The sequence below is a fragment of the Heterocephalus glaber genome, unplaced genomic scaffold (assembly GCF_053883595.1).
Source record: "Heterocephalus glaber isolate CG9 unplaced genomic scaffold, H.glaber_assembly_v1.0 deba00001707, whole genome shotgun sequence".
NCBI classification, from domain to species: Eukaryota; Metazoa; Chordata; class Mammalia; order Rodentia; family Bathyergidae; genus Heterocephalus; species Heterocephalus glaber.
The window spans coordinates 213,568-236,929 of NW_028258427.1; the positions used below are offsets into that span (position 1 = coordinate 213,568).

General features: G+C 46.9%; 1 protein-coding gene across 3 annotated transcripts in view; it reads left to right on the forward strand.

Moving 5' to 3' along the window:
• The window catches only part of N4bp1 (NEDD4 binding protein 1), a 49,291-nt gene extending 28,570 nt beyond the window's left edge, over window positions 1–20,721 (forward strand). Inside the window, exons 3-8 of one of the 3 annotated variants that reach the window (XM_004873903.3) lie at window positions 7,760–7,890; window positions 9,373–9,469; window positions 12,409–12,516; window positions 14,623–14,730; window positions 14,841–14,907; window positions 16,737–20,721. In XM_004873903.3, coding sequence (XP_004873960.1) covers window positions 7,760–7,890; window positions 9,373–9,469; window positions 12,409–12,516; window positions 14,623–14,730; window positions 14,841–14,895 — 499 coding nt within the window. In that variant the 3' untranslated portion in view covers window positions 14,896–14,907; window positions 16,737–20,721. Of the gene's footprint in view, window positions 1–7,759; window positions 7,891–9,372; window positions 9,470–12,408; window positions 12,517–14,622; window positions 14,731–14,840; window positions 14,908–15,102 lie in introns of all 3 variants that reach the window. The other 2 variants (XM_021251471.2, XM_004873902.3) reach the window with 2 other exon arrangements.
• Window positions 20,722–23,362: the final 2,641 nt, after the last annotated feature.

The following is a 23,362-nucleotide window of genomic DNA, read 5'->3' on the forward strand; positions in this document are numbered from 1 at the left end:
ATTTAGAGATTAGGATGTTTGCTTGTTTTGTTTTGTTTTTTGTTTGCTGCTGCTTTCTTTATTTTTTGAGACAAGGTCTCACTGTGTAGGCTGGACTTGAACTCACTATGTAGCTGAGATTGGCCTTGAATTTGAATTGATCCTCCTGCCTTAGCCTCCTGAATGCTAGGGTGACAGGCATGTGCCACAGTTTTTGTATTTTTGAGATAGGGTCTTGCTATGTAGCCCAGGCTGTCCTCAGATCCACCTGCCTCAACCTCCCAAGTGTTTGATTACAGGTGTGCAACATGCCAACTAGCTATAGATTAGGATTTTTTTCAAGTTCAAAAACTTGTTTTATTTCTTGTTACCCAAGAACCTTTGAAAAGATTATTATACAAGTCATGGCATGAAAAATGAGCTTCAGGCAGCCCCTGCTGGCCCTGGCCCGAGAAATGTACATATTTACTTGGGCCCTTAGAAAGCAGGGCCCTAACCCACTGAGTGGGCTGCTGGAGACAGGTGGAGGAGGGGCCAAGGCTTCACGCAGTGGCAGGCAAGAGACAGCTGTGTTGAAGGCACTCAGTGACATGTACCATTTACGGAGGTCTGCAGGGCCCCCTGCACCCAGGCCTGGACCTGGGTACAGTGAGTGACCTCCCCCCAACACACAGTGTGCAAGGTCCGAGGTCAGGGTTCCAGGTCAGCTGCCCTGCTCCCAGAAAGTATTGTTATGGCATGGGTGGGACCTGCAGGCCCAGCAAAGGGACCCACCCACCCAGTAGATTAGAATTTTTTGGTTTTCTTGAGACGAGGTCTTGCCATGTGTAGTTTAGGCTGACCTTGAACTCATTTTGTAGTCCAGGCTGGCCTAAAACTAATTATCCTGCCTCAGCCTCCTGAGTGCTAGGATAACAGGCATGCACCACCACACCTGGCTCCAGTAGGTTAGGATTTTTAAAGAGACTTTTCACCACTCATTTGCACAATTCATGGTTGCCATTCTAATGATCAACTTAAATTTTAACTGAGGATATCATTTAATTAAGTAGTTTAAATCTTTTTTTTTTTTTTTTGGTACCGGGGCTCGAACTCTGGTCCTTGTGCTTACGTAGCAGGTGGTGAAACCACTGAGCTAAATCCCTGGCCCGAGTAGTTTAAATCTTGAAGTGTACCTATCATGTATCAGGTATTGTGTTTTATTTTTAAGAAAGTAATCTCACACCTTCTGAGTTCTGAGGCAGTTCTGAGGCAGCAGTTCCTGTAACTTGGATCACATGACACAGGTTGAAGACTTGTCCAGGCATTTTTGTAGAGGTCTGGGGGCTCCCCTCCCACGGATTTGGAGGTCAGATTTTCAGGACTGGGCATCATTGGACACTCAGTGCTGGATTGCATAAGCTCTGCTGAGTAAACCTCACCCACTTGACCCAACTAGTTGGGGAAGTAGTTAAAAGAAATTTGAGTCCTTAACCAATTAGTCCTGAGGGTGGTGTGAACCACACCCTGCCACACCTCAGGTTCACCCTTCCCCGGGTCTGTGGGAAGCTATCAAGTTGGTGGCTATCCCACTTGATCTGATGTGTGCAGCTGACTCTACCTGTGAGAAATTCTGCAGCACCTCTGCCCGTGCTGCCTGGTATGTGTGTCTTCACTTGGCTTTTCCCCTTGTCACCATGAGTGAGTCAAGCGATGAGTCATGGAAATTGTTTGTGGTGGATGGCTCAACATTGTAGTGGCGGCAAAGTAACATTTGGCTCTGTCAGCCTGAAACTTCAGCAAAAGAGCACCTGACTCTTCTGGGCTGATGGTTTTCCATGCAGATGAGGTGTGCTGCTCACTCGCTGGGTTGTGCTTTGTTGTGTCTCACTCTAGTCTTCCTCTAGCAGGCTCTGTGGCTGTTTGTATTAGGGAGGGAGGTTATAGGAGGACATTACTCTGTTCCAGGTTACTCAAAAAGGGCATTTTGCTATTTCCCCACACTGCCTTGTCTAGATCGGTGTCTGCTGTGAACCCAGGGCCTTTGCACTGAGCTGCATCCCAGGGCCTCTTTTATTTATTTTTTAAATTTTGAGACAGTGTCTTGCTAAGTCGCTCAGGTATCCAGGCTGGGCTCAGACTTTTGATCCTCCTGCATTGGCCTCCCAGAGTGGCAGGATTCTAGGTGTGCCTCGAGTTTGTCAGCTGTCACCTGTCTCTCCTCTGCTTTAGTTGTGTGTCTGTGATGATATGGAAAACACCCAGTGGTGTAACTTGTTTCCAGGGCCAAGCGGGAGTTCAGGCCTCCATTGAGAGTCTATACCCACGGCCCCCAGGCCGAAGAGCTGTGGGTTCTACCTTTGGAGCTGGGCCCAAAGTGGAGCAGTGTCGCTACCCACTGCGTGCCGTGATAGGCAGGGCAGCTATCAGTCTTGATTTATCTGTCAGCAGGCTGCTCTGGTCTGATTGTGAAGGGGCGGGTATTGCAGATGATACACTCAATCAGAGAGAGAGCGGTACTTTAAGAATTAGTTTGGAGCTGACGTTTCAGAAACTCCAGTTTCCTCTAAGGTGTGAGGGACCCGGGGCAGCAGAATTCCCCTGGTTGGTGCTGGCACTTTGCTCAGTGACCCAGTGGAAAGGAACTGGGTGAGCTCTTATCAAGCCAGCTTCTGGTTTTTTGTTTGTTTTTAAGGAGTTTTTTTGTTTTTGTTTTGAGACTGGGTCTTGCTGTATAGTCCAGGCTGGCCTTGAACGCATTTCGACCCTCCTGCCTCAGCCTTCCAAGTGCTGGGATGACTGGTGTGTGCCCCCACGCCTGGCCATCTATCCAGTTTCTAAAGTGGAAGTCAGCAGAAGTATTCAGGAAAAGAGCAGAAGCAAGCGGGTACACATTTGTGTCTGTTGAATAGCACGGGGCGTTTGACAAGCCTTTTTGTGGATTTCCTTCAAGGGTTTATCCTTTGCAGGACTAAACACATGGACCCTTTGGTTTTCCCAGGAGCCCACAGGCTTTTAGGTCAGCATGCTGGGGCTGGTGACGTTATTATGTAATTAGAGTAATATATAATTTATCCTTTTTTAAACATTAAAAAGTACCCCTCTAGTCCCTTTGTAGCAGATGTCATGTTACACTCATGCCATGTTTGGATGCTTTTAGACGAACAGAGGACTCCAGAATCATTTTATCCAGAATGGGCGTTTTTACTTCCAGTGTTTGCCAGAGTGGCCACTTATGCAGTTCCCTGAGAGGGTAGATGTGAGCCTCTGTAAGAGGAGCTTGTAGCAGTTCTTCTGAATCTGCTGTCCCCTTGGCTGTATGTTGTGCATCCTACTCTCAGAAATGAGGATGAGGATGGGGACACAATCAGCCGACACCCACGGAGGTGGAGTGGGCAGGGCACTGGCTGGAGCAGGAAGCTGCAGGGACTCTCAGTCTCTTCCTCAGCAGAGGAATCGAGCTCGCTCCATCTCTGTGAAAGTATCCTTCCTCTTTTTCTTTTGAAATACTTAAGAGATTTATTTGAGGAGATGCTTTTAAAAACTCCTCTACCCTGGGGCTCCTCACTGGTTTGTGAGTGTGGGACAGTGCACACCTGTACACAGTTACAGTGGCTGCATCCGCGCTGTCACTGTGGACCTGAGTGGTGGCCGGAGACCACATTGACCCCTTCAGGAAAAGTGCTCTATTCTAACCTAGTTCTTTGTTACCTTTTCCCTTTGCTTTCTGCTTTCTTCAGTAGATCACCTGCCCTCAATCCGCTAGTTTGGTTTGAATTTCAGCCTCACATCCTTTCCTGTAGGCTGTAAGCTGGGGGATGGAGCCCTGTCTCCGTGCTAAGGCAGTGGCAGCCTTGGCCCTGGTGGTGGTGACAACCAAGTCATGCCTTTATCCCTTCCCTCCACCATCAGCTGGTGGGGGGCACAGGTACCATCACGGCTGCTGTGCTGTTTCTACTTCAGCAGCATATTCTTAATAAAAGTCACGGGAGATTTTAAGAAGCCAGTGATCATGCAGAATTTAGAAGTAGTATGTTTTCCCCAGAAGAGTCAACTCTTTAAGCTGGACATAGTAGTATATGCCCATAATCCCAGCACTCTGGGAGGGTGAGGCAGGAGGATTCCATGTTTGATCCCAGCCTGTACAGTTTAAAGACTTAAGCAAGATCCTATCTTAAAATAAAAAATAAAAAAGGGCTGGGGAAGTAGCTCGGTGCGAAGGCCTTGGGTTCCAGTATCACCACAACAAAACAAAACTCTTCAACATGCAGTAATAAATGAGTATTACTGTGAAACCCATTGCCTTCTACCAGAACAGCACATCCAGTTAAACTGACCAAACAAAATATAAGAAAAACCATAGAACTATTAAAAGATACAGTTCCTCAAGTTGGTCTTTTCTTGGCTTTGCAAAGTAGCAGGCTATACAACTACATGTCAACAAAATGTAGGGATACTAAAGGAAATTTTGTTCTTAAGTGTTTTTATTGTATGTGAATTTTACCTTTTTGTGGTAAAACATGCTTTATTTTTTTCCTATTTTAATTTTCTTGCCACATGTTTGTACTGCATTATGATTACATTCATCGTGGGAAATTGGCACATACACACAAGTCTTCTCATTTCCTTTTTGTATTTAACCCCCTTGCCTCTCTCCCCATCCCTGCACCTCTTGGTCCCCTTCTGGATAGACAGACAGACAGATAGATAGATAGATAGATAGATAGATAGATCACACACATATCTGGGGGTTTTTTTGTACTGGGGATCAAACTCAGGACCTTGTGCTTGTAAAGCAGGCGCCGGATCCACTGAGCTAAATCCCTGCCCCATATATGTTTTGAATATATGTTTGTAGTACATGATGATCACACTCCTTGTAGGGACTTGGTGCATGACAGCACCTCAGTCCTTCCCTTTTTATATTAATCTCCTCTCCCTTCCCCCTCTGTCCATCTTTCAGTTCCCTTCCCTTATGCCAAAGATCAATCTTGCTATTTCCTACTCTCTGTTCTTTATTTTGCACTTTATTTATATAATAGGGTTTCTCATATAAGATAAGCCATGTGATATTTAAGCTTGTGTGTCTGATTTGTTACACTTAACATTACGGTCTCAAGGTACATCCATTTTACTACAAATGGCTGAAGTTTATCCTTCTTTATGGCAGAGTAATACTCCATTGTGTATAAATACAGCATTTTCTCCGGAGCACAGAGGGGCCCTACACTGAACAGACCGAACGCCTGGCCACCATTGCCGCCAGCCCGGCTCCTCTGACTGCCACCGCAGCTGCCTAGCCAGTCCCTCCCCCACCGGGCGAGCTAATGCAACATTTTCTTTATCCATTCATCTGTTGATGGGCATTTAGGCTGTTCCCAAGATCTAACTATTATGAATTGTGCTGCTATAAACATGGGTGTACATGTATCGCTCTTAGTCTTCAACTCTTTCAGGAAGATACCTAGTAGGAGAATAGCTGGATCAAATGGGATTTCTACTGATTTCCATAGTGATAGTGGTTGTACCAGTTTACACTCCCACCAACAATGAAAAAGGGTCCCCCCCCCCACTACTTCCTATAGCCTCCCTAGCATTTGTTCTTAGTTGATTTTTTGATGGTAGCCATTCTTTCTGGAGTGAAGTAGAATCTCAGCATTGTTTTAATTTGTATCTCTCAAATGACCAGTGATGCTGAACATTTTTTCAAGTATTTATTGGCTGTTTATACTTCTTCATCTGAGAGGTATCTATTCATTTCAGATGCCCATTTTTGGATTGGGTCTTTATTTGGGGGGTTTCTCATTTTTTGAGTATTCTAAATATTAGTCCTTTGCCTGATGAGTAGCTGGCAAAATTTTTTTCCCCATTGTGTAGGCTGTCTTTTCACTCTGTTGGTGGTTTCCTTTGAAACTTAAACTCTAGACAAAAGAGCCAACGAAGGAAAGATAGCCTATTTAATAAATGGTGTTGGAAAAACTGGATTTCAACCTGCCAAAGGTTAAAACTTGACCCATGCCTATTGTCAGGTAAAAGGCTGAAGACCAAGACCAGACCAGGCCACAACAAGCCTTTATTAGGGGAATAGATCTGCCGGGCGTCTCTGAACAAAGGAGAGACAAAAGCAATATGGCCGGGGCAGGGAGAGTCTTTTATAGAGACTGGGGTGGGGTTTGTAGGGACTGAGGTGGGGTTGAGTGAGGTAGTGACTAGGGAATGCAGGAGCCGGTGATGTCACTAGGTGGTAGGAGGTGAGCGTGTATTAGGTTACTTTCTAGGCGGGAACAGGGGCATGCTGGGAAGAAGGGTTTATTCTTTGGTGGGAGCAACCATCTTGGCATGATGTCACACAGGGGAGGGGGCAAGGCACAAGAGGAAGAGGGCAGCTACTATACATAATAGCTGCTGAGGTGGTAGGAGACCTATCACCTATCACTATGCACTAAATTAAGATCGAAGTGGATTAAAGATTTAAATATTAGGACAGAAACACTAAATTTGCTGGAAGATAAGTTAGATAGAACTCTTGAAGATATTGGTATAGGAAAAGATTTTATGAACAAAACCTCAGTGGCACGGGAACTTGCACAAAGAATCAACAACTGGGATCTCATCTTATTTAAAAAGCTTCTGCACTGCAAGAGAAACCACCAACAGAGGTGAGAGACAACCTACAATGTGGGAAAAAATTTTCAGCAACTGTACCTTAGACAAAGGACTACTATCTAGACTATATAAAGAACTGAAAAAAATCAGACCCCCCCCCCCAATTCAAAGACCCAATTCAAAAATGGGCATCTGAAATGAACAGACATTTTTCAGACAAAGAAGTAAAAGCAGCAAATAAACATATGAAAAAATGTTTAACATCACTGGTCATTCGAGAGATGCAGATGAAAACAACACTACGATTTCACCTCACCCCAGAAAGAATGGCTGCTATCATGAAATCAACCAATAACAAATGCTGGCAGGGTTCTGGGGAGAAAGGAACCCTTCTCCATTGTTGGTGGGAGCACAGATTGGTGCAACCACTGTGGAAATCAGTATGGAGATATCTCAAAGAACTAGGCTTAGAGGTCCCATTTGCCCCAGCTATGCCCCTTCTGGGTATCTTCCCAAAAGAATTAAAAGAATCTTACCACAGCAATATATGTGCACCCATGTTTATAGCTGCACAGTTCGTAATAGTGAAAGCTTGGAAACAGCCCAAATGCCCATCAACTGGAGACTGGATAAAGAAGATGTGGTTTTTTAATAAAATGGAGTATTACTCAGCCATAAAGAATGAAAAACTAGAGACATTTATAGCTAAATGGATGCATATTTAGGCCATCCTCTTAAGTGAAATAAATAGGACACATGTGTAAATACCGAATCGTTTCTCTATTGTGAGAAACTGAAAGTGTAATTAATGATACACACGGATGAATATGGCCTAATAACATATTTCTCGGATTGTGTTTCCATTGCATGTCATATGACTGTATTTGTTCATTGTTGGTTTTGAGGAGCTTTCTGAAACAAATCACATCCTCTGGGGTCTTGTTGGTGCTTGAGATGCTTTTTTAAGTTATATGGAAAAATGTTTAAGTGCTTTTCAGTTTTGTTTTGGTTGAGTTCTACTGTATTAGAATATTATTGTAGTTTTTTTCCCCTTGCGTTGTTCTTCTTTGAATGGCTTTAATTTTTTGTATATATGTGTGTTTGATAATAAAGTTATTTCTTTAAAAATATTTTTAAAAAAGAAACTTAAACTCTAAACATGCTTTGAACTGAAATTTTATTTCTTTTTTTCTAGCCATGGCCTGAAAAAGTTCTTTTCTTGTCGTGGAATTGCAATTGCAGTTGAGTATTTTTGGAAGCTTGGCAACAGAAACATCACTGTATTTGTCCCTCAGTGGAGAACAAGACGTGACCCCAATGTCACAGGTGAGCCTGGCTGCTTTCTCCAGATGTTTAATAATTGGCTTAAAATTGCAAAACGTGGTGCTCGGAATAGAGGCATGTACCATGGTCAGCGGCATTAACTACGGAGTGGTTAATAGTGGTAAATCTGTTCTGAATTCTGTAGAAACAGCTGAAGAGGGTGTCACAGTACCAAAGTTAGATAGGTGACAGTTGTTAGAAAGTTGTGTTAGAATTTATTAGACATCACAAAATTTTTTCTGACTTTCTAAAAATTAAAATGTTGCCTTCCCTCAGGCTGGGCTTCTGCTTTTGAAGTAGTATTTTTGAAAGTTCACATGTTAAGTTTGGCCCCTTCAAATATACTGTCTTTTCAGCAGCCTAATTAATAGCATAAACTGTTTCTGTTGGTCATAGAGAGCTTTGTGGCTGACCTGCAGGCCACGCACAAAAGATGTGAACTTACTGTCAGTCCTGAAATAGTCCAGACGCACTGGGCTGAGTGTGTTACATGTCATGCAGGAAGACAGGTGAAGACTGTGCGGGCAGCTCACACCTCAGTGCCCAGAGAGAAAAGGTAGATGGTAGGGGGCAAACTCAATCACTACCAAGGTTCCCAAAGTCTTGCCAGCGCCTTCATTTTGGAGAGCGTATTTGTCCTAACAGAAAGCACAGGAGTGGAGCAGATCTGCTCATTTCTGTAGCTGATTTTGCAGCTGGATCCCTGCACGAGTCTGCTTATGGTGCATACTGTGTGGTCTGGGATTTAACTTCTGCAGACGTTTCAGTTTGGGCCAGTAGCGGTGCCGCTGTAGTGCTCTTGCTTGTTAGTGGGTTTCTGAGATGTGCCTGTGACCCTCCATGCCCCTGTGTCACCACCAACCCTGTAAAAATAGTAAAGATTTGTATGAAGGAGTAGGAAAGTCGGGCTGGCAGCTGGAGGGAGACGGTGACGGGCTTCTGGGCTGTGAGCACTCGACCTCTCTTGGGACTGGCAGAGTGGCTTTCCTTTCACTGCATCTGTGGGTGCTCTCTCCTGTCCCTCGCCTGCCCTCTCTCCACAACTCTGTCACCCTCTCTTTGTCCACTACTGCTTGTACTATGGCTTTGGAAAAGTTCTCGATGACAGGATTCATTAAACATAGGTTTTAAGAAGCAATTGAGCTGAGCCTTTTTTGTTTAAAAAGATTGCCAATGTAAAGCCAGGTGTGGTGTCGCATGCCTGTAATCACTGCACTCAAGAGGCTGAAGCAGGATTATCACTGTGAGTTTTAGGCCAGTCTGGACTGCATAGGGAGACCCTGTCTCAAAACAAAACAAGACAAAAGTCAGTTCGTACATTGCATTTGCCTTAGTATCGGTCTTACTGGATTTTTTTCCCTTCCCAGTGAGTTAGTAAAATTGAGTCAGTAGAACAAAAGTTTACAACTCCCCAAGGCAGATATTCAGGTGTACTTGCAGAGAGCCTTTTTCTGAATGTGTGTATTCAACTTATTCCATGAACAGAACAGCACTTCCTAACCCAGCTCCAGGAGCTTGGAATATTATCTCTAACTCCTGCCCGGATGGTCTTTGGAGAAAGAATTGCTTCTCATGATGACAGGTATGAAAGGTTTTCCTTTCTAAAGTTGGGGTAGGTGGGAAGGGGTCCTTCCCCTGGGAGGTGCAGGCTGTCAAAAGGCTCGCCAACTCAGGGCTTGAGAATTTTCACAATTCCCTGTTATTAAGGTTATGTGCTTAACAGTCTTTGCTCTGTGGGTTTAGGAACATCACAAAAGAAGCTGTTGACTTAGAGGTTTTTTGTTTATCTGAGATAGGTATTTAGTTGTAACCTTTTTGGTGCATGTTGAAAGTTGTGCTTGTCTTGCCTTCACTTGGAACCTTGGAGTGGCTTTCACCTGGGTCCACTGGTACACACCTGACATCCCGGCTGTTCGGGAGGCTGAGCCCTGGAATGTGACAACAGTCAGGGCAAGACTGTCTTTTAGCACAAGGCCAAAGAAGAAGAAAGGAAGGGCGGGAAAGAAAAATGACTTTCAGTATCATCTCCCAGCCCTCGGTCTATTGTGCCAGGATGCCTGGGCTGTGGGATTTTTTCCACACGGCGGAAGCCGTCTCTACTGACCTTCTGAGAGAAGGAAGCCAGTTCCTCCATTGGTAGATCACTCAGCAGGTGCCAGTGCATCTGAGACATTAAAATTGAGTACACATTTTTAAAATTTCTTCTCTAAAAACTTTCCTGAGCATTAACCACACTCTTAGGTTCTGGGGACACAGTTCTGCTATACCTCCTTCTCCAAGGGTGTGTCTAGGAGAGAAGGGACAACAGATAAGTAATGCAGTTCACCGTGGTGCACTTCAACACTTAGCTCCTTCCCCATCCTGATATATTTTGAGACAGTGTCTTACTATTCCCTACACTGGCCTCAAATTCATGATCCTCCTGCCTGAGCCTCCCAAGTAGCTAGGATTACAGGCATGTGCCATCACACCCAGTGAGAACATTCCAACTTACCAGTGGCACATAGTTCTTAAAATGCTCCTCTCATGTGAAATAAGTAATAGCAAATAGAGAACGTGTTGGGAAGCTTAAGAGGCAGGTGCCTCAGAATAACTTTCCTCTCCTGCATTCTCCCCAGACCTGTTGAAGTTAGTATTAGCTTGTGACTCAAGCTAGTGAGTGCTCAATTGGTATGAAAAGAGCTGTGCCAGGAGAAGGTGACTTGGGACAACCGCAGACATTTGCTTACTATGTGGGCCCTCTCACCTATAGCCTGTCTAGGCTCTTTCGAATCGTCAGGACAAAATCCCTGATTTCAAGGAAGAGGTTCATTTTGGCTCAGTTTTGATCCATGGCTGGCTGGCTGGCTGCAAGGCAGGAACAGTATGAGGGAGTAAGGCCATGTGGGAGTAAAGGTGCATAGCCAGGAAGCAGAGAGGGACGAGTGGGACAGGAACACACCTTCCAGGTCCTGCCGTGACCCCCCTGGCTGGGCCTCGCTGACAGCACATTTGGATGCCACACTCATCAATAGATGCATCCGCCGACGAGCATCTCGCCCCGTGATCCAGTCCCCTTCCCCACACTGGAGGCCTTGGGGGACATTTTGTATCTGACCCTTGGCACAGCCTTTTGCCTGTGGAGGACCAGGTGATGTGGAGGAGAGGCGTGTGAAGAGCCAGGGGACAGCAAGCATGTGGGGCACATGGTGAGAAGGCTGTGTTCTTGCTAACCTGGGACAAGGGCAGGGCCCTGGAGTATTCACAGAGAAAGGCAGGCTGGGCACTGGGCTCAGACAGCCTTCAAGTCTTCTAACACTACAGCCTCGTCCTCAGACTGCAGGATTCATACGCAGGTGCAGATACACAGTGGCGGTTTTTGCTTGGCTGTCTGGGTTTGGAGGACTAGTTCATAGTACATGGACAGACTTGGAAGCCTTACTGCCTGAGAATCATTGCCACTTCACTCATGCCCATTACAAATAATTTGTAAATAAAATGCTTCTCAGAACTAACCATGTCTACTTTCCAAGGTTTCCTAAGACTTCTGAAGCAAGTAAAACATGGGGTTTTTTTGTTTTTTTGTTTTTTGTTTTGGTTTGTTGTTTTGTTTGTTGCTTAGTTTTTTGAAACAGGATCTTGCTGTGTGGGCCAGGCTGGATTTGAACTCAGTGTGTAGCCCAGGCTGGTCTTGAACTTGCTGTGGTCCTCCTGTCTCAGCCTCCCAAGTGCTGGGATTACAGGCTTACAGCACCACACGTGCTGAATTTTATTTTTTAATGTCCTTTAAGAACTCATTGCTACTATGGGCAGTTGTTTGCACCTTCATGATTTAGTTTGTGTCATTGTCTTTGTCTGCGTTGCCTCAGACGTATGAAGTCATCTTAATTTAAGATATAAAATCTGTATTATCCTCACAAATCTCTTACTAGGACAGTGTGAGCTGGAATAATCTCTGGCAGTTAAACAGAATGCTTCCTTATTTTTTTTTCATCTCCATGTGCCCTTTCATAACTTGCTTTTGCGTAAATCTGCCATTCAGGCTGAACAAAATACAGAATGATAGTTCTTGTCATCTCTTCTTAAATGAAAGCAGAAAATGAGTGTATGAACTTTAAAAATTGCAAGGCTGACTGTGCCAAGCAGCTAATCTAGAACCAAAATCCTGTAGCCTAGCAACAGGAAACTCAGTGGCAATTTCACTATCTGGCCTCCTGATTCATGTGCTGCTCCAGTCCTCATGCATTCTTATCACTGCTTATTGGTAATGTAACTTTTCTAGAAACATGTAAACATTATAATCGAAGTCATTTAAAAAATTAAGCTGTATAAAAAAAGTTGTTTATAGACCCTAATTTCATAAATATTCATCATTCCAGTTGTTCTTCAGTTGACAGAGACTTTAACTTTTCTACTCTCCAGGTTTGGTTAAATTCTTTGATGATTTTCCTCAGTAGAGGATGACCTTTTATTTGTTTATAACAGCTTCTCAAAGCCACGGATGTGTGTTTGCTCATTTTAAACTCTCTTGTATTACTATAGGTTTCTGCTACATTTAGCAGACAAAACTGGTGGCATAATTGTAACAAATGACAACTTCAGAGAATTTGTGACTGAGTCAGTCTCTTGGCGAGAAATTATTACAAAAAGGTAATATTTTCTACCTTGTCTTTGGTTAGAAAGCTTTTGTTCCTGTTGGTTTTGTTTGTGCTTTGCCTGTCTGTTGGGCCCTGGGCCCTGCCAAGGACAATGCTGTCCCCAACCTGCCTGTGGCTGGCCCCGCCAGGAGCTGAGACACACGCAGGGAGTCCATGTGTGACCTGCTGTGTGAGCCACACGTGTCTTCCAAGAGACCAGTGGCAGGCAAGTGCAGCCCCAACGGGCCTGCCGTGTTGTGCAAGATGTCGGCAGACCTTGTGCCTCCCTACTTTCTCGGCTGTGAAGTGAAAGGTTGGACCACACGACAGCTGAGATTTCACTTCTGACGTACACGGTTCCAGCAAGAGGACAGGACTGAAAGCAGTGTACTCATGGGGTTCCACTTCTTAGAGGATAGGAGAGATCATTTCTGCCTTTAGTGTCTGATGTTTGTCACGAGCTTTTGATAGTCTAGCATAATCACCTGTATTGCAAACGTGAAGAGTCGCTGTGCTACATTAAGTTTTTCATGCACGGTGACACTGAACACGTCCGACTGCTGGAAACTGCCTTTACATCAGTGAGCACTAGCTTGTAGGACTTCCCGTTAACAAGTGTCGCCTGACCAGTTATGCAGAATGAAAGCACGATCCGCTCTAGTGCCAGGCATGTCATTCATGCCACAGTCTTAAAACATGAAATGAAAACGCACAAGCCAAATACCGCTAGATGTCAACTAGCATGATGAGACGTGGGGTTTCACTTGCTCCTTGTCTGTTATTTAATTTTATTTTTTTTTTTTTGGTACCAGGGATCGAACTCTGGTCCTTGCGCTTGTGCAGCAGGCGGCGAAACCACTGAGCTAAATCCCTGGCCCTGGTATTTAAATTTTGCTAAATCATTAGAGGATTTTCAAAAAGCTTTGCTATAACTGCCCAGATGAGGGTTAACTGGTACAGGCATTCGACCCATATGCAGTTAGAAAGCTTTGGGTTAAAAATAAAGCTGTGGCACCAAAAAAAAAAAAGCTGTGGGTGGCGGCTGAACCAAGGGTTGGTCTTTGACCCATGGCCACAGTTGATGAACAATTTGTCTTCACCACACGTTCCTGCTGGGCTCCCAGTCAGTGTTCATTAGGCCCTCATCTGTGCTTCTGTGGAGGCTTCAGATGTAGTGAGATGCAAACTAATCCATTCATCCAGAATTTGCATAAGTAAAGCAGAAACCAAGATGAAACAACAAACACAAGCACTAGCGCCCTCCCCCCACCCGGGGATTGAACCCAGGGTTTCACTTATGCTAGGCACAAGCTCTGCTATTGCACCCCAGCCCTGCCCCGTATTTGATAACTACTGCTCTACTGATGAGATCTTTCTCTCTTTCATATATCATATTGTTTTCTTTTATATATTTAATTTTTGTGTTTTTTTTGAGACGGCCTCACTGTGTAGTCCAGGCTGACCTCCAGCTCAATCCTCCTGCCTCAGCCTCCCATTCCTGAGATTATAGGCATGCCACCACCATGCCCTTGTTTTTCTTTTTGAAAAGGTTATTTGCAAATGTTTAAGTGCTTTTCAGTTTTGTTTTGGTTGAGTTCTACTGTATTTGAATATTATTGTAGTTTTTTTCCCCTTGCATTGTTCTTCTTTGAATGATTTTAATTTTTTGTGTGTTTGATAATAGTTATTTTAAAAATTTAAAAAAAAAAGGTTATTTGCAGTGGGTTTGCCTGTGGACACATTCCAGTTTTATTAAAGAATTAAGCTTTCATATATAGCACCTGTTATATCCTAAGCAGAAAGTCTTTAAATCTTGCTTGCCATATTCATATTAGAAAAAGCTGCTTCCCGGGCCAAGGGAAAAAAAATCTGAAGGTCTGATAAAAAATGTGGGGACAGCTGCTAAAAGTTTCTTGGACTAATTCTTTTGTGTCCAAAACAGAAATTAAAATGGTTTAATATGAATGTGGACTTTTCTCCCCTTAAGGCAATTAAGCGGTCTTAGAATTTATAGGCTGACCATGGCTTTGAGATTGGGTGACTACTTTGAGCTGTATTTTGGTTCCTGCAGCCATGAAGAGCTGGGTTTCTTCAGCTTTGTAATTTTTCTGTGTTGCAGATTGCTTCAGTACACCTTTGTGGGGGACATATTTATGGTTCCTGATGACCCTCTGGGAAGAAGTGGACCTCGATTAGAAGAATTTCTTCAGAAGGAAGTCTCTCTTAGGTATTTCTTCAGATTACCATGTATCTAAAAGTTTATTTCAGTCTAATGCTTTGTGCTTTGTACAAGTGTTACCTCTGCAAATTAAAAATTGCATTTTAATTCTTTTAAAGCCTTAGATTTAGTGAGAGTATGGCATATATGGAAGCCAATCAAGCAAGGAACTGAAAAGACCAAATAGTGAGTTTTCATCCTTTTTGTTTTAATCCTAGGAGAGGTAGGGACTTAAACTTTCTTTGAGCCCAAGGTTTTCTGAACTGGTGGTCATTTCCTAGTGAATGCTATTTAGGTTTGGTTTGTGTGGGTGAATGTCTTCATTCACTGTGTCATTTGTTGTATGTACGTTGTGCTTACATTAATTTATTTTCTATTCAGGAATCACTGCCTGGAGATCTGACAGCTACTTTCTACCATCACTGAATGGAGAAGCCAGTATTACCTATTTTTCTGAAATCTATTTGATAGTTTAGGACCTAAATCTAAACTTTAGGTTTTCTTTGTTGAAGTTTAGGTTATTTTGAGGGTTTTCTGTTTTTTGACCTTTTTGATACAGGGTCTCACTAGCCCAGCCTGGGCTTGAACTTGAAATCCTCCTGCCTCAGTCTCTCAGAATGCTGGAATTAAGAGGCATGTGCCATCACACCTGGCAGGTTTGTTGGTTTTTTAAGGAAAACAGTGATTGTCGAGTGCCAGTAGTTACTTCTGTTTTCAGAATTCTCTGGTAACAAACATTATTAATCATTTTTTTATGTGCCTTGCTGGCAGATCATATAACCTGTTGTGATGGCTGTAATCTAGTTCTGTGTATCTCCAGCAGTATTTGCATGGGGGTGCTCTGAGGGTCTAGGAAGAGAAAGGCACGTTGCTGTGCCAGGTTGTATTTTATTTTGTTCTGTTTTGGTGGTGTTTTTTTGGTGTGCTGCCTGTAGAATACACCCAGGACCTCACACATGCTAGGCGAGTGCTTTACCACTGAGCTGCAGCCCACCCCTTTCCCAGCTTTCAAGTCAGTGAAACGTTGCAATTGCTCTTTGCCCTTTGCATCACAAGCCTTTGGGGCTTTCGGTTTGGATTGGGTGGTGATTTTTCTTTTCTTTTTTTTTTTTCCCCACACAGAGGTGTCTTCTACAGAGACCACATAATTTGAGGTCTCTAATCTGGGGAATCATTTCTCTTGGAGCTTTTGAGTTTTAGTGCAAGGATCAGTACTTAATTTCCTGCAATACTCTTAGAATGTCAGTCCATCCCGTTTTTCCTTACCTAGAAAATCTTTCTTTGGGCTCTTGGCCCCGGGGGTGATCCTGCCCCACCTGCCCCTTCCTCTCACCCCATGGCTCTTTATAGAGGTGTTTGCTGATTAGGAAACTGGTACTCACTTCCTCCGCAGAGAGACCACACTTGAGTTAGCCAGGCTTTTGAAGTTGGGAAAGTGGCTCACTTAGCTCCATTTCTCAGCTGAATGCCAGAGTCATTGGGAATTTAAAAAGAACACAGTTCAGATGCCTTTGCTGTGCGTACATCTGCCCACACCCATGTTCGAACAAGTTGTGGGCACCAGCGTCTCAGCCATGCTTGCTGGGCTGTGGGGATCCAGAGGTCTGTGAGGGCTGCCTCTCTGCCCAAAGGATGAGTGGGTCCCTTTCCTAATTCCCTTCAGCCAGGCCCTACTTGAAATGAGAATCTCCAGGACAGTAGGACACCGTGGTTGGTGTATTCTAAAATCTCTCGTGCATCCCTGGGTTAGCACCAAAACAGGTGGAGAGGTGCGGTCAGACTGAGGGTAAGGTCAGCTTGTGAGGAGCTTGGTCCCTACTCTGCCAGGCCAGAGGTGTTGTCACTGGTCTCCCAGGCTCCTCTGTAGGAGCCTGTGTCCCTGCCGCACAGCAGTCTGGCCTCTTGGTTTTGGAAGCCAGGGAGCAGCCTCTGGAACCTCAGAGCCAGCAGCACATACTTTAGAAGGGTCTCTGTTTATCTTACACACAACTCACCAGGACTTACTTCATCCACAGAGACATGCAGCCCCTGCTTGGTGCCCTGCCAAATGTGGGCATGTTTGACCCCGGCTCCAGGGTCCCTGCCACCCAGCCAGCCAGCACCAGCCACCAGCCTCCAGCCCGGACCCAAGGAGCGCCCCCAGGCCATTGGCTCCCTCAGCAGCCCCGCTTCCCGCTCCTGCCCCTGCCTGCACAGAGGTCTCCTTCAGAAACCAGCGAGCTCAGGGAGGCCCTGCTGAAGATCTTCCCTGACTCCGAGCAGAGGCTGAAAATTGATCAGATCTTGGTGGCCCATCCATACATGAAAGACCTGAACGCGCTCTCCGCCATGGTGTTGGATTGAGGCTGCTGAGCTCCGGCCGACTTATCGCAGAGCTGAGGGGTTGTACACGATGGAAAGTTCTGATAGGAAGGAATTTCCCCGTGTAGACATCTTTGTATAGAGAAAAGAAAGATATGTATAAAAAAAAACCCTGAATTTTCAAAACCAGCTTTTTTCTATATATAAATTATGCTGCTATTACAGATTTAACATTTTCTGTAAGAGAATAGTATACATTTTCTGCCTGTTCAAAACTGTTTAATAGCAGTTATTCTTTAGCGTATTTACATTTTTATGTTTTTTAAAACTATTTTCCTTGAAGTGGATATTGAAAAATGGATATGGTTAGCCTTTCTAAATAAAAGAGTTGCTTTCTTAAGGAAAGCAGTAGCTCTTAAAGTATATTTTCTTGAGGTGAATATATCCTGTCCACTAACATGAAGTGTGCTCCCCTGCCTAGTTCCCCTGGATTGGGGTTGGTTTGCTCCTGTGGGATCTTTTGTTGGAGCCATTTGTGAGAGTGGACAAGTAGTGCCACTAGGTGGCACTTTGTGCCTAGCCATTGTTAATGACCAGGGCCAAGTTAGATTATCAGGGCTAGAAGTCTCCCAGCTCATGTAGTCCCTCTCCTTCCCTTTCCACCCCACGGGAGAGGAGCTGAGGCCCCGTATGCCCCTGCCTAGGTGTGCCCAGGGCTGCAGCGCGAGCAGCCAGCCAGGCAGGGCTGTACTTCTTGCTCAGTGCTTCTCACAGGTTGGGGCCTCCACACACCTGCCTAAAAGTCCCATCTTTGCCTCAGAAGACTGAAGCATGGTGTGAGGAATTTAGCATAAATCCCCGACCATGGGGAAATGCCTCAAGGTAGAGTTTGTACAGCTTTGCCAAAAAACTTTTCTATTCCCAAGATGACCCAAGCCAATAAATAGCATTAGCAGCTTCCATGGGGGCCCCAGTGACCTCTTTTTATTTTCTCGTGTTTGTCCCGTCAGTGTCATAAGCAGCTCTTCCCGAGTTTTTTGCACAACTAATTCTGTTAGTGGTATCTGTTTGCGGTGTTACTCCAGTTGTGTCAGTGAGGTTTTTTTCCTGGTGATTCCTGACATCCATACTCTCACCTGGGCCTTCAAAGGGCTTTCTGCTTCTATACCTATGCTCTCCCAGGGCTGCTCACAGTGATCTGGTGTCTGCCCTGTGGATCATGTCTCTCCTGGCCCTGAGGAGTAGCAGATGAGAGCTTGGTGCTGGTATGTCCTTCGTGGTGTAGGGCCTGGGTGGCATTCCAGAGTGCTCCCAGGGCATGTCCTGTTGGTTCTGTTTGACCCCTGCATCCCTAGGAAGATGAATCAGAGCCCTCCGTGTGGCCAGACTTGTGTTTCAGTCATGTTTTCTTCAGGTGCCTCGGTGTACATCCTAAAGTGGAAGTAGTTATCTGCTGTTGCTTCTGGCTAGGCTACCAGCATGGCTGGCTGTGGAAGTCAAGGCAGAGATTGGAGGCCAGGGAAGTGACTTGAGTCACAGCTGCTGTCTTAGGATGTGTCTGACTTCCTGGCTCAGGGCTCAGCCCAGGAGACAGACCCACCAGATTGCCCAGGTTGTACCTTCTCCAGTGCCAGCTGGAGCCACCAGGCAGAGGGCTCGTAGGTCTTCTAGGCTCTGGAAGCAGTTTGAACTTGACCTGAGTTCTGTGAGCTTTGTGTTCTTAGTATTGTTCTGAGATCTGCCTGTCGCTCCCCCTTTTTGGACATGGGAGGAAGAGTAAGTGGGAAGAGTACAGAGAAGCATTAATTACTTTATAAATTACAGTGTGAAGCATAATTCACAGTTCTTTCTGAAATCCATCATGTTTACTTTAATATTTAAAAACCCAGTTATCAAACCATTGAAGATGACTCACAACCTGTTCTCAGCCATGCTGCTGCTGGTAAGCATTGGAGATGGTCCTACCTCCAATCCCCCATGCTCCTGGCCTATGTAGCCCCTGCCGCCTCCTGCCTCCTCTGTGCCACGTGGCTCTGCCTCCTGTGTTGACACATTTGTGTGAGGGGCTTTAGGGGCAGAAGGTTTCTTTGTCCTGAGGCCCCAGGCCGCCATCTCCAGGAGTAAAAAGGACCTATTTGGTCTGTTGGAGTCCCTGTTAGAGACCCAGTAGGCCAGCAGCCAGGAGAGCAGAGCAGCGGGCATTGTTGCCCTCCTGGCCGATGGTTGGCATGGTCAGGCAGCCTTTCTGTGTTGCCCGGGATGGAGTCAGATACGTGGGCTTGCTGTGTGCATGGAGAGCCAGACTCTCCACACTGCCCTCGGCCCTTCCTGCCACACAGGCGGTGGCTCCCTGTAGACCTCAGCTGCCCGACTCCGCCTCTCATCAGTGCTTCCGGTCCTCCTTCCAGGGTGCCTGAGCCCCTCTCCTTACATCTCCTAATTGTAATTTATTTATTTATCAGTAACTGCCCACCTCCATTTCTGCATGATCTACCTCTCCATTACCCCCTACTTATTTCTGATTTTTTTTTTAACAGTACAGGGGGTTGAACCTAGGGCCTACACACTGAGCTACATCCCCAACCCTTTAAAAAAATTTTTTAAAATAATTTTGAGACAAATTCTCACTAAGTTGCCAAGTTACCCAAGCTAGGCTCAAATGTGAGCTCCTACTGCTTCAGCTTCCCAGAGTGCTAGGATTACAGATATGCCTAGGAAAAGTCACCAGGGATTACTTGATTACTAACTTTTCTCAGTCCTTAATATTAGTGTACACAGTAGGCAATGACAGCATTGGACTCCATTGACCTTATTTTCCCCATTTTTTTCCCCTTCTAGAATTTCTTCACTCCTTTTCCTCTTTTTACCTAAAGGCCAGTCCTTAACACCCTCTCTTTCTCAGTAGTTGGTTCTCAAACTATGGGCCACCTGTGGAAATCAGGATGGAGATGGCAACTCTTGTTGAAGATGCAGATTATTGGGTTCTCCACAGAGGTGTGGACTCAGAAGCTTGGGGGGAAGCCCTTTAGCACATACCCATCCTGGTGGCCCTGGACCACACTTTGAGAAATGGTGGCCACCACTCTTCCCTGACCAACTGCTGTCTTTTATTTGCAGTGTCCTCTTGTCCAGTCATAGCCCAGTGGAACCCATGAATTCCCCAGTCCCTTGGCCAGCTCTGCACCCCTCCCTCCCCACTCCATGCACCCCACATCCTGTCACCCTGTGTTCGAGCACCGGCCCACCCCTGCACTCTCCCACAGCGCTCAGGTGGGTCTTCCAGAAACCCCACTTCTCCCATGATCTTCACTGGCTCCTGTTCACACTCTAGCCTTGTGTCCCTGGCTGTCCACCTCCTTGAGTACCACTGTGTACCCCCTCCCCAGATGCCCACTGAGCCACACAGCTTTCCTCTGTCACCTCCTCTTCCCTTCTCAGAGCCCCAGCCCAGTCCCCTCTGTGCCCCTACCTAGTGCTGACCAGAAGCAGCTTCGTGGTATTGTGTGGCCCCGTGGCACTTTGTCTCGCTTCCTGCGCTTGCTGCGTGGCAGTGTCACTGCAGCTAATCTGTGTTGTTTTACCTCCCTCTAGACTGTGAGCTCCTCTCGGGCAGGGACCGTCTGTGTCACTCTATTTCCCATGCACCTAGCACAGTGCCTTGCACTTGACAGGTGCTCAATAAATGTTTGCTCAAGTGAACTGGAGCATGGTGCCTCCTTAGCGCCATTCGTTCTTGACGGTAGCATCAGCAGGACTGGGACAACCTTCAGAAACCTAGTCTGCCAAGGCCCAGAGCCCACTGCCTGCTGGGGCAGACCTGGTGTGGCAAGGGCTGGCTTCCTGTTCACTCTCATCTCTTCTGGGTTCCAGCACGCACCATCCTGGGCAGACCGGTCATCCTGGGCAGCTGGGCCAGCTACTCCAGCCAGTCATCCCTTGGGTTTGCCCTTCGGTGGGGAGCTTTGGGGTACCTGCCAAATTTGCTAGAGGTCATTTTCTGCCATGAGGAAAGCTGGGCTTTGGTAGAGCAAACCTGGCCGTGTGAGTTCCCGGGTCCCAGTGTCAGGAATGCCCTTTCTCAGATGTCACTGTGTCCGGTATTCTAGTGTGCATCCTCTGTTTATATTTTGGAGACAAGGTCTCACCACATCTCAGAACTGACTGAATTGAAATCCCCCAGCCTCAGTCTCCTGAGTGCTAGGATTACAGGCATGTACCTGTGCTCCCAGCCCTGCATGTTCCCCTTTTGGCTAAAGCTAGTTCAAGCTGGACCTACTTCCTCTGAGTAAAACACATGTCACTGTCCTCAGCAAGGACCTGCAGGTTGAGGCTGAAGTTGGGCTGATGTTTAGACAGGTCTCAAAGCTTGTGCAGCTGGCATGAGAGGCAGCCATTTCTAAGTGCCCTGGCTGGGCATCCACTTCCTCTTCAGACTATGCCTTAAATTCTCTTCTGTGAAGTTGTACGTTCACTTTCCCAGCTGGGCAGAGACCAGCCGAGCCCAGCTAGAGTTTGACCTTCCTTTGTGTTTCAGTTTTCCTTCCTGTAAAATGGGCATGATAAAATTCTTCTGAGGTGCTGTAAGGACCAAGCGTGTTGGTACCCCCAAGACACCTCTAATCAAGCCCGATCGAGCCTGTCAGTGTGTTGTCCTCTGTCTTTGCTGGCCCCCAGGACACTGGGATCAGGGCACCTGGATTAGTATCTGCATCTTTGTCAGAGCTTCCACAGGGGAGCGGGAGGGCTGGGTGGTGCCTGAGAGGCCACGGAGACCTCTCAGTCCAGAACAAAGGGCCATGGGTGCGGTGGCAGGATGCTGGCATAGCTCCAGCTTGTTCAGTCCTCTCCACTAGGCCCTGGAGTGGGGCTGTCATCTCCTTTCTGTCAGGGAGGAAATAGGTGCAGAGGGGCTCAGGAGCTTGGCGTTCTCAAGGCCACCATGCCCGTGGCTTGAATTCCCAGCATGCCCCTCTACCCCCGTAGGTGACTTGGACAGCCAGGATGGTGCCTTAGGATACCGCCCCTGCTCCACCCTGCTAGAATGGAGAAGCAGACGGATGGACAGCTGGGAGAGGGAGGCAGTGGGAAGAACCGGCTCAACCTTCCTGGACAGGGGCCCTGGGCTGTCCCTGTTCTTGAGGCAGGTTCCCGCAGAGCCCCTGTCTGGAGGGAGCCTGTGCAGGCACCACAGCTGCCTCTGCTGCGCTCAGGGGGCCCTTACTGTGGCCTCTGCTGGGCTCTGAAAGCTGAAAGCAGCCTTTTATCCCTCAGCCCGAGTCCAGTCCTCTTGACCCCTATGATGCCGGGGCTGGGGAAGCAGAGGCTGGGCAGGCAGGACTCTGCCTGGGGACAGGACAAAAGGCCCATAGCCAGTGCTGGCGAAAGCCTGAGGGGCACTGAGCCAGCTCCTCCCACCTCCTGCAGCCCCAAGAGTCACAGGACTGCAAAATGCAGACTGCAGATGTGGGGCTTTCCCTACCACCCCAGCCCTGCCCCAGGTCCCCAGGGAATGCTGCTTGGCCACACAGCCTGAAACCCAGTCTGGGGTCAGGCCTGGGCAGGCCCTGCCCTCCCCCTCCTATGCCCAGCAGCGGAGGAGGACGCCTGTGAAAAGAATGTGCTGTCTGCCGCCTGTCTGGCTCCTGATCAGTCTAAGGTTTCAGCCACCAAAAAAGGCAGCAGGAAGGAGAGGCCTAATGGGCTGGCCCTGAGGAGCCGGGCCTGCTTTGCTCAGGGACTTCCCGGTACCAGCGGGTCCTTCAGCCCCACAAGGGCTGTGCACCCCTGAGAAGGCTGAGCACCAGTGCCTATTCCTTGTGTGTGACTGGGGAAACTGAGGCCCGGCTATAAGTGGAGGGAGGGTGGGAGCACTGAGCATCCAGTTCCCTGGGTGCTTCTGCTTCCTTCACCACCTGTTCAGAAGCCATCCTTGAATGCCGTGCTGGGAAAGGAGGCATCCAGAGCGGCCCTCTTTCTTGGGACCCCTGGGTAACTGGGTCCTGCTCTGACCTCTGGTGCTGTGGGGCTTCTGGAGGCTGCAGTGTCATCTGCTGAGGGAACTGTGCAGCTCACAGGGGCAGTCAGGTGGTCACCCAGAGGAGGGCTTTTCCAATATCAGAACCTGGCCACATGCCATCCCGTGGGGTCCAGCCCAAGCCTCTGATGTCTGTTTCCCATCAGTTCCCACTGACCCCCTCTTGTCCTTGAGGTTGAGGCCCACCATCCCACTAAGCAGCTAGAACTAAACCCTCAGCAAAGGCCGGGCCCCAGGAACGTTTCCCCACACTGCATTCCATCACCAGGAGGGCACCACGGGCCTAGGCCTGGCATTCCTTGGACA